This window comes from Hyposmocoma kahamanoa, unplaced genomic scaffold (assembly GCF_003589595.1).
Source record: "Hyposmocoma kahamanoa isolate Upper Pololo Valley unplaced genomic scaffold, ASM358959v1 63, whole genome shotgun sequence".
In the NCBI taxonomy this organism is placed as follows: Eukaryota; Metazoa; Arthropoda; class Insecta; order Lepidoptera; family Cosmopterigidae; genus Hyposmocoma; species Hyposmocoma kahamanoa.
Genome location: NW_020653851.1, coordinates 11,745,088 through 11,760,743, shown reverse-complemented (window position 1 = coordinate 11,760,743; position 15,656 = coordinate 11,745,088). Strand labels below are relative to the sequence as shown.

The window sequence follows — 15,656 nt, the reverse complement described above, 5'->3', positions numbered from 1 at the left end:
CACCCACCATATTGACGATTTATCCAGTCAGAATGGCGGGTGTATCTCAAATTACCAGTTTCTATTTCATCATCATCTAACTTAAGATTTATACTCTTGTCGGTGGAGCATCTTCCAATGATCCCTCCTATACGGCCTTTTCCTTTATTTTTGGTCTATACAAGGTGTAAATTGGAGACGGGGCAGCAAAGCCAGCTACCTTAATCGTTGTAGTTACAGGAAAACGGTCCTAGAAGACTATCTATGGATTTTGAAGATATTTTGATTGGCATTCACAGATTTTGAAAAAATGGTAAAGTCAGCAAGATAAAAGGCAATTTTTACAAAACTTTTTTTTTATGCCATTCGATCCGATCGGTTGTCCACATTCGTCATTCCTGACTAACGACCTGAAATCATGAGAAAGACTATTTCTGACGAAACTGGAGTATGACGGATGTGTACTAAATCATATGTATACAGTATACAAATTATAATAATGCGACACTGCGTTTCCATAGTATATTGTTAGAGTTGGGACAACCATCAATATTATATTTCAGAGCAAATGTTGCTCTATTTGAAGTTTGGAAATTAGTTCCTTAATAAGCTTTTTGTACAGAGTAAGTCAGAACAGTTAATCGTGTTACGCCTGTACAAATATATTACCAAGCGCATAGCTATTTCTGCTTGATAATTCGCAAGTTTCAGTTTCTATGTGAATTTTATACGAAACGTGAAATGATCATAAAATAATACGTAATAATATTACATGTTTCAGTCGATCGGTATACAGTAAATAGATACCCTGGTCTCATGCAACCTGGCATGACATTCACTGTAGAGCCTGTTCTGTCTCACGGAAGTGAATTAACGGTATTGCTAGAAGACAGATGGACGGTCGTCACCGAGGACGACTCGCGTGCCGCACAGGCTGAACATACGATACTTATCACTGAAAATGGAGCAGAAATACTTACCAAATAATTATTGATATTTTAATGTCAAGACCTAAAATACAATTTTGTAGATAATTGTGTTATGTATTGTATTGTGTGTTCGTGGTAATGAAGTTTACCAACAGTTTTTCTATTTACAATATACATACATAACACTCAAACTTAATTTATTTCATATTATTATTTATAAACAAATAAGCATATATAATGCCAATAAAACATAAGAATAGCGTGTGGTGTTTATTTTATTAGCTTTGATAAACATTAAATTAAAACATGTAACTTGGTACATTAAAAGCACAAGCACAATAATTATCACTCATAGTTTTCAGTCAATAGATAAAATTTAAAGGCGTAGAAGGAAGGTATCGATCGAAACTGTAACAGTGGGAATTAATATTTAAGTGGACAAAGGCGTAACCGGCGGGGGACACAGCCCCGGTAAAGTTGAAATCATTCGACACTGGGTACAACCTCATCTATTCACTTACTTTGGTCCCTTATTGCATACGGCTACGCCTCGGACGATAAATGCTAATATGGCAAATGCCCTTAAAGATAGAAGAGGAATTAGAGACTAGAATTTAGATAATTGTATAGTTCGTCGACAACAACAAAATTGAATGTAAACCATGAATACCAACATATTGTTACAAATATTCTTTTTACTGGGTAGTAATAAAAGCTCTGAAAAGTAAATATAAAAATGAGCTTATTCAAAATATGAATATTACTGCGTTATTTGCTAAGTTCCCGAAAACTTTTGTGCAAATAAAATACGAAAACAACAGAATTAAATATTTATATGTACGACCAACTTAATTTACTTCTTACCGAAAACTATTGTTAGCCATGTTTATCGTAAATCACCTATTATAAATTTCAAAGCGACCATATACATTTCAAAATTTCTGGTGCTTGTTAAACTATCCCATCATACAGAAATACCTACTAATATGAGTGACATTTTTTTTTATGGTCCTAAGTGACGGTTCATATAGTCGTGTACCTGATGGTAAGCGACACGCCAATCCATAGGATATAACATCGGTAACTTAGCTTTTCTTTGGAAAGTTTAGTATATTATTCGAAAATAGTTTATTAGTCGGAAGAATTAATAACTTCTTTATTGTTTGTTATTTTTCAGTAACTTGTTTTAGTAGTCACGAAGCTTAGTTAGTATTACAGTTAGCCACAGTTCGTATAATTTCATTGGTTTTTCGGAACCTTTATTATTTCCCTTTCTTATTTATAATTACTACAAAGTAAAAAAAGATATTGGTAAACTAATTAATACATTGACTAGTATTGAACACTGAGATAATACGTTTAAAACCCTGCAAAAATCATATCAAATTAATAAATGCAAACATTACACAATACATTAGGAATACAAGTTTAGTATCAAAGTGTTGGAACTTTGTGCTGGTTGTAGAACAATACCCTAATCTATGTTACAATAATAAAATCTTAAATGTAATTCTTATATTTGGGTCATAGAGATAGGAGAAAATACATTTTGCAAAATTGCATGTATGAGTAAATAATTAGGATTCGATAAAATTTAAGAATTTAAGTAGTAGCTATAAACATTTGATATATAGCAAAAATTCGTCAAATATTTAAGTATAAATTAGATAACATAACATTTATGCCGCAGTTGTTGGGGAGCCAGTTACTTAATCTGAAGTTTGTGAAATTAGAGACAGCATGTATACTGTGTGTAAATATATATATGTATATATTTACCTCTTATTTCATAAGCTTTCAGAACAAGCTGCTCATATATCTTACTGTGACTAATTTGATGGAATATAATAAAACACAGTTTTAAACAGATGACAACATAACAATTAACATACAAAAATGATTTGGGAACTTTTTAACAATGTTAAAAAATATTTTTGCTTATGCAGTTACATTTAATTACAATTGGGACAATTCACGTCAGTTGGCTAAATGGTGCTAAGGAAGGTTAAAAAAGGTGTATAAAAGTTGATACAAAATTATTTTGAAATTTTAACAACATACAAAAGCTACTTTGCCACCATATACACCACTGTAAAGGTACTTAAATGTTATTATATCACTCAAGATAACATGCAATCCATAAACAAGGATCACTTCAAAATGAGAATAAAATATCACTACAGTAAAACACTACTTGACAACAAACGATAAATATAGAAAAATATGAAGAACATTCAAAAACACTATGCATACATGACTCGCCTTAAAATTGAAAATGTTATAAATATTTTCAAGCACTAGGCTATCGATTTTCTAATCTTACAATTTAACTATCTAATGGTATGTTCTATGGCACATATTTTTAAACCTAGACTTATTTTGACAAATCTAAAATTACAGTAATCCTGTGCTTATTGGTTTGAAAGGGACAAGAATGTTATTTTTAAATGGTCAAGTCTAAAGTCTGGTTTGTGAAATGTGTGCAATAGATACCAATATCAGCATTAGCTAACTGTCAAAGGGAATAGAATTATACATTATTATAGAGTTAGAACAAATGTATGTCATGAGTATTGCGGAAAAATCAAATACAGCTCTGAAGAATTCCATGTTATATAATTATGTATTTTATATTTTTGATATAAATTAAAAATTAAACAAAATAAAAAAAAATATTCTTAGATTTCAAAATTGAAGAAGGAAGTTCAAAATTGTATAGTGCAAAGCATGGCATGTGTAGGCATTCTAAGTGGACAGAAGAATGCATCCTGTGCTTTAAAAATATGTAGTCACACTTGTGTTATTAAAAATACATACAAGTGCAGTAGAGATGTTTTTTATTAAATTAGTTGATAAAAAAATCACTAAAAAATAAATTGTCCAACATATTTAAAACACTTTGCAACAACACATTGGCTTTGTATAGACTATTGCAAAAAAATATTGTATTTCGAGGTCTAAAAATGACAACATTGAGACTATAGCAAATAACAATCCAATGGTAATGTGGTCATAGGGCACTTTGAATGTGCTGTACTTCGTAATGTCTACAGACTGTCATTCATTTAGTCAGATATGTCAAGTGCAGACAAGAAACTTCATTTTTTGGATGTTTAGTACAGATGGAAAGAGACTATGATTATTGGTAGACAGGACAATTTGATAATAGTATGTGTAGAAGAACAATGATCATAATAAAACAAAAACAGGCATAAGTTCAACAATATCCATACTAAAGATTACTAAAACATAATCAACATAAATTAGGAATCATGAAACTGAACTCAAAGTAATATTTAACTATCTAACAGCCTCCTCTTTGTACTACTTGTCTATTTTGTAAAAGCGTTTTACAAATTCTGTGAGAGTGAACACTTGTCCTGGACCTGTGCCGATGTCCATGTTGATGTACTCATCTAAGTTATGTGATGAAGCTGTAAAAACAGATTTATAGGAAATAAGCAGAGTATCTCTAAGCATTTTAGTTTTAAATGCAAACTTACAAGTTCTGTCTTTCATACTATCAAAAAATATTGAATTCAAGAATATGAATATGGATTATAATATGCTACTGGACACATAATTCAAGTCACCTTGCATAATTTTATTCTTAGAGGTCTTGTACACAAGTAGTGTTATTAAAAAAAAGTTATTCTCAGTTATACAAATTTAAATCGCCATCCCCAGAGAACAAAATGATAATCGCAATAAAGTAATATTTCAGGAAAAATAAAAACCACGTTTTCGTTGATAAGTTCTTAAATACTGAACGTAGGTAGATTAATAGTTTAGCTTCAAGAAAGAATATTTTTTGTGCATTCTATATAATAAATTAAGCAGCCGTAAGTTATGCCAAAATAAATAATTAGTCAAAATCAATATCATGTTGGATTTACATTGTAGATTATCATTTTATTCTCGTTGTGTCCGAGCCGAAAACAAGTATCGCACCATTCACTTATTCTACGGGTTGCAGTAGTACAAGTGGCGAAGATAATAATTACATATCATCTTATTCTCGTAAACATAGTAGGATATTTTATTGGGAAGGCTTTTTATTCTGCTGTTACAACGAAACTCATTATTCCGCATAATTATTTTTACAAGAACAAAATTCTAATGTCATTTGTCATATTAAGAAACGTAACTCATTTAGTTTAATATTATCTTAATATAACCTTATTCTTGCGCATTTGGGCATGGGTAGAAAATTTGAATAATATTGTATTATTTTGTTATTCTGTAATTGTATTATTTTGTTATTCTGTAAGTAAATGCTTAAAAATCACGAAAAAAAATTGAAAAGATGTATTGGCACCAGTGTTGGGCAAAATTTAATTGTTCCTGCAATTAAAGATTGACAATCAATTAATTGTCAATTGCGAAACAGCAATTAATAACAATTAACAATTAATCAATTTTCAATCTTTTCAATGTTTTTGATTAACAATTAACAATGAAAACTGACAATTATGATAAATTTATAGGGCATATGGGGGTGAGTTAGGGTCTGGGTTGGGGGGTTAAGGGTGGTTTAGAGGGTGAGTTAGGGATTGGATAGGGGTTTAGGGGGTAAGTTAGGGGTGGATTAGAGGGTGGGTCAGCAGGTGGGTTAGGGGTGGTTTAGGGGACGGTTCAGGGGTTGGGTCAAGAGGTGGGTTAGGGGGTGGGTTAGAGGATGGGTAAGGGGAGGGTTAGGGTGGATTAGGGTGTGGGTTAGGGTTGGATTAGGTGGTAGGTCAGCGGGTGAGCTAGGGCGTGGGTTAGGTGGTCGGTTTGGGGGTGGGTGAGTGGATTTGAGTGGGTGGGTAAATAGATGGGAGAGCGGGTGAGTGGGTGGGTGAGTAGGTGGGTGAGCGGGTGTGTGGGTGGGTTGGGTTAGGGGGTAGGTCATTCACCGCTGACCGCCTCCCAACCGGCGCCTCAACCGGTCCCCCAACCGGCCGCCCAACCGGCCCCCCAACCGACCCCCCAACCGAACCCCAGTTTAATTATTAACCCATATTCGTAATGACAATTCGGTACTTTCGGTTTTAATTGTTAATTTCAATTGTTTCTTAGAACAACTAAAAAAATTAATTGCAATTAATTTAGTTGCAATTAAAATGAATTCAATTGAAATCAATTGCATTGAATTGATTTTTTAATCTGATTGAAATTTAATTTATTAACGCTCAACACTGATTGGCACCTAAAGATTTTAAATATGATATAACACTAAAACTGTGATAATGGCAGTTATCTTTTTGTTCTCCGGGCATGGCGAAATTATTCATCAAGAACTTGTGGATATACATTTATACCAGTTTCAAAATTACACAATAGTTTTTGTACAATCAAATGTTGTTTACGTTTAATGTATTTAATACTGAAAATGCAAAGTGGCTCGAATAATGTATGGAAGTATATCATATTCTCAACAGCTTATACAACCCAAAAATGAAGTGTGATTTAATGGCATGTCTAGCTATTTATATATTTTCGATTGTAATTGTCACATTAAAGACCTAGTTACAGTTATGTTCGAAAATTTGGCAATGAACTTGCAGTAGTCACAGGCTGGCAAATTTTACACTGCATAACATTGACATGAAAAATGATTTAGTGAAAAGGAAGAACTTTTCTATCTTGCATTAACAAAACACATATGAAAATATTAGAAAAACTTACAAGAAGTGCTTATGGCTGGATAAGGTGGTGGAGGTTTTATCCAAGAGCCATCTGGTCTCTTCATATGACGCCGATCAGATGCAAAATGCTGTAAGAACTGCTTAGCAGGTACTACCCGGAAGAATCTAGAAAATTGCAGTTAATTAATAGGTACAATTTTTTTGTTTTTGTAAGAATAAATAAATATCACTTCACAATATTAAGTATATGTCTAATTACCTGTGAAAATCTGACTTCAATACTTGATCTGTGCGAAATGTTTCTGTCACATACTTGTGGAAGAAAGTTGGGAAAGGCAGCTCAGAATCCAAGTCATACACAAGACATGTCTTGGCATCCCAAGAATATAAGAATATTACATGATAGTCCTGAAATTTTATACATAACATCACCAAATCTTTTACATACAAGCAATATGTAATGTGACGCTATTTAAGTACACACCCATATGACGAGGCGGTCGTCCTCCCGCCCAGCCCTTTGTTTCCACAAAGGCACAGTACGGCACGTGTTTGAGATGAATACGACGAAACACCTATCCATTTCCTCAGGCACTCGCGACGACGCGTCTTGACACAGTTTCCACACATTTTCCTCACTGAAAAAGAACAAAAACCATAATGAAGGTTTTTGTTGATACAGTACACCTAAAACAATAAAAGTTAAAGGCACGCACCAGTAACAAGACACATATGAACACTCTGCTGCCTGTTTAGGAAACAATGGTCTAAGTGTTTTGTCGTTCTTTTTATTATTTTCATTGCTACTCAACATTTTTTGTGCGTCGACCGATATTCATTTAACTTTGACAAGCAAATAGCAATCTTACACTTTTTTTTATAGGATTTTTGGCTTGGATACAAGTAAGCGAGTACAATTTTCTCATTTTTTATTACGATTTTTAGTAAAATCGCAAAATGTTGCCTGTTCGCTAAAGGCTAGCAGTTAGTGATTGCATTGCATTTAATTAATATTCTATTGACTATATTGCCAGAATGTTGGTCACGCTTAAATAACGCATTACAATGCATTACAATGATAGTTTCATATCAAACGAACTGTCACAAGTGAGGCAAAAATCTAATTCATGTAGGCATAAGTAACTTGTATTTACGTTTGTCGGCACGCACACAAATATACAAATAATGATGCCATAGAATAACATTTCCCTCAAAAGTGGGGAAATTGTATCTTGCTTAACTCATCGTTAAGTTAAAGGTGCCTACAGATTTGCTCGATTTTGTCGATCGTTACTGTCGATCAACAATATCGATCAGGTGCGTACAGATATGCTCGATTTTGTCGATCGTTACTATCGATCGACAACGTCAAGTGGCAAGAATTTTCAAAATTGTATTTTTGGTAATCCTTATGGAAATGGCATTTATATCTGAATACACGAAGGCGGCCACGACTTTTCTCATTTCTAAATTTTTTAAATAATGGCAAGTTGGGTATCGTTTTTGAGTTCTTTGGGGGTGCTCATTACGAATATAGCACTTATTTCTAAATCCAAGATGGCGGACATTACTTCTCAAATAATAGCAAGTTGCGTGTCTATTTCGAGGTATTTGGGGGTGCTCATTAAGAATATGGCACTAATTCTAAATCCAAGATGGCGGGCACAATTTTTCAATTAATAAAATAACAATTAAAATTCAAATTAGCTAATAAAATAATAATAATTAATATGAACAAAACTAAAATTTACTAAAATTTTAATAAAAATAATAAAATCATTACGCTTTCGCGTAATTTTGATGCTTTTCACAAAGACAAAACTGGCTTTTGTTTTGTAATCTTTCTAAAAAGAAATACATTTGACATTATGAAAAGTCGAGCTAACGTTATTTCAGCAAATGTATTTTCTGACTTCTGGTTCATCAAAACCCGTAAAATGAGTACAATAATATTTTGTTAGTTATTGCTAACGTTTAATAAAAAATCATTTTAAAAATAAGATTAAAATCAAAGCGACTCTATAGTTTCTTTCTTCTAAATATTTCAATCGCTTGTGGTTCGAACAATTGAAAATGACCAAGAAGTTTATATATGCTCTTGAAATTGACGTAATAGGTCTCTTTCCATCTTTTGCGCATGCAATGTGTAGAAAAAGGTCAGTTAGTTATTTGATTATTTTGTGTGCTTTTGTAATTTATATTTGTGATTCATTTATGTATAAATTAAATACTATACAACAGTACAAATTAACACTTTTAAATGATAACTATGATAACACAATATATTCGTTTAGTGAAAATATGATACAAAATCCTGTTTTACACTTCACTGCAATAATCTTTACAAGTTATTATTGGTACTGCATGACTGACAACTCCGCTGTCAGTCGACCAAACGGAGACTGATGCGCGATTAACGCTCTGTATACGATTTTAACTTAACTTTTATAGGTGCGGATACTTTTTAGCGCGAACCCAACGTCCATTTATTGGTAGGTCCTAGAATAATAACACATAGAAACCTAGCCCGCACACGCTAAGTGAGGCAAATTGTAGGGCACCCTAAGGGCCTACATGAGCGGGCGGGCTGTCAGTGCTCAAGTTCAAGTTGCACTGCAACCCAGGTCAAAAATTTTTGCTAAAAATGACGAAATATGCGGTAAATGGGTTTAAAAATAGATCAGACCAACATAAAATAGACACTATTATCACATTCCACAAGGAAGTAACGCGTTTAACTTGTATTTTTATGTAAATATTCACTAAAACAGAAAATTAATTTCGTTGCAACAAGTTACGAAAATGTCGCAAAGTAACGGATTTTTTTCTCCCCATTTCGCTATTCTGTTTCAAAATAATTATATTGCGTAATTTTTTGAGAAGTTTTAGAAAATTTGTAGAAATTTTGCGATCGTCGAGATACAGGTAAAATTTCTACAAATGTAGGTACACCGCCGCAACAACATTGTAGGGAATTTACGTTAGCTATTTTTACGGAATATATTTAGTATTTGCTTTCATTTTCATAAGAAAAAATCATTATTCTTGTTCATCATACTCATTTTAAAAAATTGTCTTGCCCAGACTCAAAAGTTCTTAACTAAAATTATTTCAGGGAACTAACACTGACTAAAAAGTCATCGTCAGTTCTCCAAAATCGTGTATAAATAACTTTCAGGTTCTGGTTCTTTATTAGTGTATCTGGTTCGTTCAGCAGAGAAAAAGCTATTCATGGCGGCTCTTTAATTCTTATTAAAAATAATTTAAAATTTAAAGAACGTACAGATATTGTGAGCCTATCTATTGAGTGGATTATAGAGATATCCTGCGTAGAGCTTGAACGGCTTGTTATATTAAACGTGTACAGACCCCCTCATTCATCTTACGAACTATTTGAAAAATGATTAGATGAAGTTTTAGGCAAATTAAATAATCCAAATAAATATATTGCTGTTTGTGGTGACTTGAAGGTTAACTTATTAGATGATTCCAGTGCTAGCAGAGGGCTCATATCATTTTTCCAATGTTATAATCTTGTGAATCTTTTCTTGGTGCCTACTAGAATAACTTCTACTACTGCCAGTTGTTTAGACAACATTTATACTAACGCCATACCTAGTAATAAATCTATTATAAATAAATTAACTTCTGATCACTGCGGTCAATTGGCCACTTTTAATATAACTGTTGACAAAATGCCAAAAAAGGATATCACATGTGTTCCGATAAATAATGGTCAACTTAAAGCTTATAGAAATAATGTAATGCTTACACTAACTGACATTCCGTACGTTAACGATCCCAATAAATTGTATAATTCAGTTTTCAACATAGTGAAAAGTGAACGTGCTAATGTTTTTAGGTCCAAAATCATAACTATTAATAATTCATTGAAATTTAGTGATTGGGCGACTGTGGGAATTCACAAAAGTAGACAGGCTATATTATGATCTTTACGATGAAAGGACTTATAACACTAGTAACAGTTTTAATGATTTTGTTAGGAAATATTCGAAAATGTTTAAACGTGTTTGTGTTGCAGCCAAAGCAATGTTTATAAATTATAAAATAAAAAGCAGCGCGAATGTAGTAAAAACGACTTGGAATATTATAAACAGTGAAACTGGAAGGGTCAAACCTCGTAACTTAGATTTTCAACTAAGATTTAATAACAAAATTGTAAACACAGATGCAGAAGTTGCTAAAATATTTGAAATTTTTTTTCTGACATTCCAATTTTTACTACTAAGTCGTTAAATTCATCTCCCACCGCCGCTGAATCCTTACTAAAAGAAAATAATGCAGGTAGTATCACTAATTTAAGGTTCCGTCATGTATTTCCAAACGATATTGTTAAAGCCTTTAAGTTTATAAACATAGAAAATACTGCTGTCTTGATGGTCTTTCAGTCAGAGTAATTAGTTCTATAGTTGATTGTATTGCGCCTTACTTAGCCTGTGTCTTTAAAAAATGTGTTGAATATAGTGTCTTTCCTGGCCTCATGAAGCAAAGTAAAGTTATTCCACTTTTCAAATGTGGTAGTATTTCTGACCCCACCAATTTCAGACGTATATCAATACTACCAACTATCAGTAAAATATGTGAAAAAAATATTCTAAATCAGATGTGTGCACATTTTTATAGTAATAACTTAATGTCTCCTAAACAATTTGGTTTCACTCGGGGTCGCTCTACAACCGACGCTGGTGTCGAGTTGATTAATCATATATTTGGTGCATGGGAAGTCTTACATGATGCTATTGGTGCATTCTGTGACCTTTCCAAGGCTTTTGATTGTGTGCACCATGATACACTGGTCAGGAAACTTCGCCATTATGGTGTGGCGGGACGTGATCTCGACCTTCTTAAATCGTATTTGCGTGGTAGGGTACAGAGGGTCGATGTTAACGGCACGAGATCATCAGGGTCTGCAATTAGCATGGGTGTCCCTCAAGGTTCAATTCTAGGCCCATTTTTGATTGTAGTTTATATTAATGACTTACCTAGCCTTATGGTGGGTATAAAACATGAGATAGTATTGTTTGCTGATGATACTTCCTTATTATTTAAAGTTAAAGGGCACCAATGTTCCTACGACGATGTGAACAATGCTATATCTAAAGTAGTTGATTGGTTTGCTGTTAATAACCTACTTCTTAATGAGAAAAAAACAAATTGTGTGAAATTTACATTACCCAATGTTAGAGAGACGGTTACAAACATTGTAGTTAGAAACGAAAGATTGAATCTTGTGGATACAGTTGTATTTCTAGGTATAACGTTAGATGCTAAATTGCAATGGGGTCCCCATATAAGTAAGTTATCAAAACGGCTCGGCTCTGCAGTGTACGCGATTAAAAAAATAAGGAAACTTTCAGACATCGAAACCGCTAGATTGGTTTACTTCAGCTACTTTCACAGTCTAATGACATACGGCATTTTGCTTTGGGGTAATGCCGCCAATATCAATAGAATCTTTGTCCTGCAGAAACGTGCAGTTAGGGCAATTTACAATCTGGGCCTCAAAGTATCTTTGAGAGATAAGTTTAAGGAAATTAACATTCTTATTTCTCACAGTACATTTATGAAAATGGAATTTATGTTAAAAGGAATAGTAATTTCTTTATGAAAAATAGTGACAGACATAACATTAATACGAGGAATAGAAATAAACTAGTTTTTCTTGATAGTCGTCTTCACAAAGTCAAAAAATCATTTAAGGGGCAATGTATACGCTTCTATAACAAGATTCCGGTTGATATACAAAATTTGCCTTTGACGAGGTTTAAAACTATAGTGAAACAAAAACTTTATACTAAAGGTTATTATACAACTTCTGCGTACTTGGATGACAAAAATCCGTGGTAGTACCCGTTTAGCTCATGGAGGTAGTCTCGATCTCTGATGTTTCAAATAAAAAAAATAATTGTAAATGTTATTTACAAAGAGCAACCCCTAGAGTTTCTTGCTCATTCTTCTCTGCCTTACGAATGAGCGGTAGAGTTTAACCATTGTGACGATTTCGAGTGTAATAATGCTTACCTATGAAATAAAGATTAATTGGAATTTGAATTTGAATTATTATCGTTTACTTTTCATGTGTTTATCCACAGATAATATCAAGCTATTTATATATTCAAATTCGATAGTTATATAGTCGTAGCGAGTTTAACTCGCTTGTAGGTTTTTGTACATATATGAGATAAATAAAACTTGGGTAGTATTTATTAAGGTGCCTACAGATTTGCTTGACATTGTCGATCGACAATAACGATTGAGAATTATAGACGTTTTCGAGGAGTTTGAGAGTTCTTATTACGAATGTAGCATTAATTTCTAAATCCAAGATGGTTGACAAGAATTTTCAAAAATTTATTTTTGGTAAACCATAAGGAAATGGCGTTTATATCTGAATACAAGATGGCAGATAAGACTTTTCTAATTTGTAAATCCAAGATGGCGGGCACGATTTTTCAAATAATGGCAAGTTGGGTGTCGTTTCCGAGGTATTTGGGGGTGCTTATTACGAGAATAGCATTTATTTCTAAATCCAAGATGGCGGACACGACTGCCACCGCGTGGGACGGTCCATGGCAGTCAAATAATAACTAAAACCATTAGAACATGGAAGTGGGCCGATGATGTCGATATGCAAATGACGGAATCGACTGATAGGTTGATCAAACCGACGAACAGGTGATTTAACAAGCCACGATACCTTACCTTACTTCTCTGGCACTGAACGCAGCAACGTGTCGCCGTATACTGATATAATTACGTGTTGCGCTTCGAAAATGTGGCGAAAATGTTGTACGCTTTCGTACACTGCCAGCAATTCCCGATAATAAGCAAGCCACTGAGCTTGCCGAGGAATCAATTTCCTGCTGAAGAACGCGAGGGAATTCCAGGCACCGTCCACTTGTTGCTGAAGGCAAGCACCAACATGGACCCTGGATGCATCGGTAAATAACCCAAGGGGTGCATCCATAACCGGGTGTTGCAATAACTTGGCACTAGATAGGCTGACTGTACAGGCTTCGAAATGCTCCAGAAGCGCCGGCGTCCGGCGTCCATGAGAATGATCTAAAATCGACGGGCGCGTGACTCGTCGCGACTACCGGTAGGAGACATAGAACGCACGTTCGCACGTAACTGCTCACAAGTCGCAGTCAGCCGAATCTCGGAGCTGATCCTCCATGGACATTTCGCCGGGCGTTATAGAGAAGGAGGCCTTCAACTTGTGCTGCTCATCGTCTTCAAACCTTTCGATATAGTGTTTAGAAATTTTTTGTAAACTTTTATTTCTTGAGAAATGTAAATTAAATGACGCCGGAATTTTCCCGAAAATGTTCGAGGCCGCCGAGACATCACGTTGGGGTCACCAATTTGAGGAATTTATCGTTCTCCTAACGAACAATAAAACGGCTTCGTGAATTCATACATTAATTTTTACTAAAACATTCAAACAATTTCCAATCGCTGACATGTGACAATTCACGTAACATACATAATTTGATTTTTTTCCATCCTCTAAGGTTAAAATAAAATTATAACACTATCGAATATTTTTGGCAAGTGTGATACTCTCATTGGCGACTCTCGTCCAAAGAGACTGCTACAGCGAGCCGGTGATAATAGGCGGCGACTAAAGCCGCCACAAATCATTCTTCAAAAAAGTGTTTAGTTGACAGAGTTCGTCTATGGCTTTTGGCCGCCATATTGCATCTATTTGTTTGATTGAGGTTGGATTATGAAAGACGGCTGGCTAATAGCTTTCTATTAAAAGCCAGCATTTCACTTTTAACTGTGTTCAAAGTTATTTCATACTGGTAGAAGAGAGGGCGGTGCGTTGTCCCAGGTTTCGGCCGGAATAGCGTATCGTCCGTACTTTTAACACCATATTTTGCAACGCGTCTTACCTTGCTGGCATTAGATATTAACAAACAACGATGACTCGTAAGTAGCCTCATTTACATCATCGCTTGATACCTTGTTGAGTTTGTGCACTATTCATTTTTTCGATGTTGTTTATGTTCTCAGCGCTTCGCAAGTTGTGGTCACTTGTGGTTCTATATGACGCAGTGCTTATTTGGAACGTTCTAGATTGCTCGGAATGTATGACAACATCGGTCGTGAGGTCATTTCATGTGACGCTATTTTTTGTGAAGTAAAATTGATTATTTCCGCTTGTAGAAGCATCGACTAGATAGTTATAAAAGACATTGTTAAGTTTTATAAATAAAGATTTATATAGATAGGTATAATAAAGATTTAGGTCACATGTTAATCAAAATGTGTGATTTTACTCCTGTGGCGTAGTTAATACGCATGGGAGTTTGAACAAAAGGCATCTGGGTGAAGATCCATCAATCTGATGCCTGACACCTCCAATAGAATAGGATAAGCCCCCTGCCAAATTGTGGTGCAATTATATTAATGTGATGCTTTGCATAACCACATTAAACTAGTCTATTGTTTACACCAGGTGGTAATCAGAGGGATTTGGCTCGCGCCAAGAATCAAAAGAAGCAACAAGAGCAGCAGAAGAAGAAGAATGCTAATGACAAAACTGGACTTTCCCTATCTGAGAGAAAACATAGGTATTGTGCCCCGTTTCATGGTCCATGCTATTGCTGTTTAATTTACAAACAAACCAAATAATAAAGTTATATATAGTATAGTTTGTTTTTGGTTTCTGCTGAAAGAAAATAAATTAAATTAGTCCTTTTGTGTAATAAAATAAAATTAAGTTGTTTCTGAAAATAATAAAAATGTAGGTAGTAGTTAACTTTAAATAACCTTTAGTAATTGAAGTAAATTAATGTGTTTTTAATGTTTAAAGCTGTTATTATAATTGTTGTTAAAGTCCATTGGTTTGTTCTAGGGATGCAGAACTAATGAGAGAGAAACAACGAAAAAAAGAGGAACAAGCCTCAGGAAATAATCAAAAACAATCTGTAAACTAATAAAATATACAAGCTGACTGCTCCATTCTATTATGTATAATAATAAAAATAATTTGCTGTGAGCTGAAATTTTCAAGTGATATCGAAGCAATCCTCTTTATAAGAAATAAGTAAATTTCAGTTTCAACAAAGCCTAATAATAAACAACCCAC

General features: G+C 34.0%; 1 protein-coding gene and 1 long non-coding RNA gene across 2 annotated transcripts; one reads left to right on the top strand and one right to left on the bottom strand.

Moving 5' to 3' along the window:
• Window positions 1-3,913: 3,913 nt before the first annotated feature.
• LOC113229969 (protein N-terminal glutamine amidohydrolase) lies at window positions 3,914-7,373 on the bottom strand (the record flags this gene model as incomplete). The annotated part of the gene is made up of 5 exons (XM_026463671.1): window positions 3,914-4,342; window positions 6,579-6,703; window positions 6,798-6,946; window positions 7,023-7,176; window positions 7,255-7,373. Coding segments are annotated over 5 exons (657 nt in total), but the record flags the coding sequence as incomplete, so codon positions are not given.
• A 6,779-nt stretch (window positions 7,374-14,152) lies between these two features.
• LOC113230158 lies at window positions 14,153-15,448 on the top strand. Its single transcript, XR_003310460.1, has 4 exons — window positions 14,153-14,494; window positions 14,579-14,675; window positions 15,024-15,138; window positions 15,423-15,448. It is a non-coding gene; the product is annotated as an uncharacterized LOC113230158 (long non-coding RNA).
• Window positions 15,449-15,656: the final 208 nt, after the last annotated feature.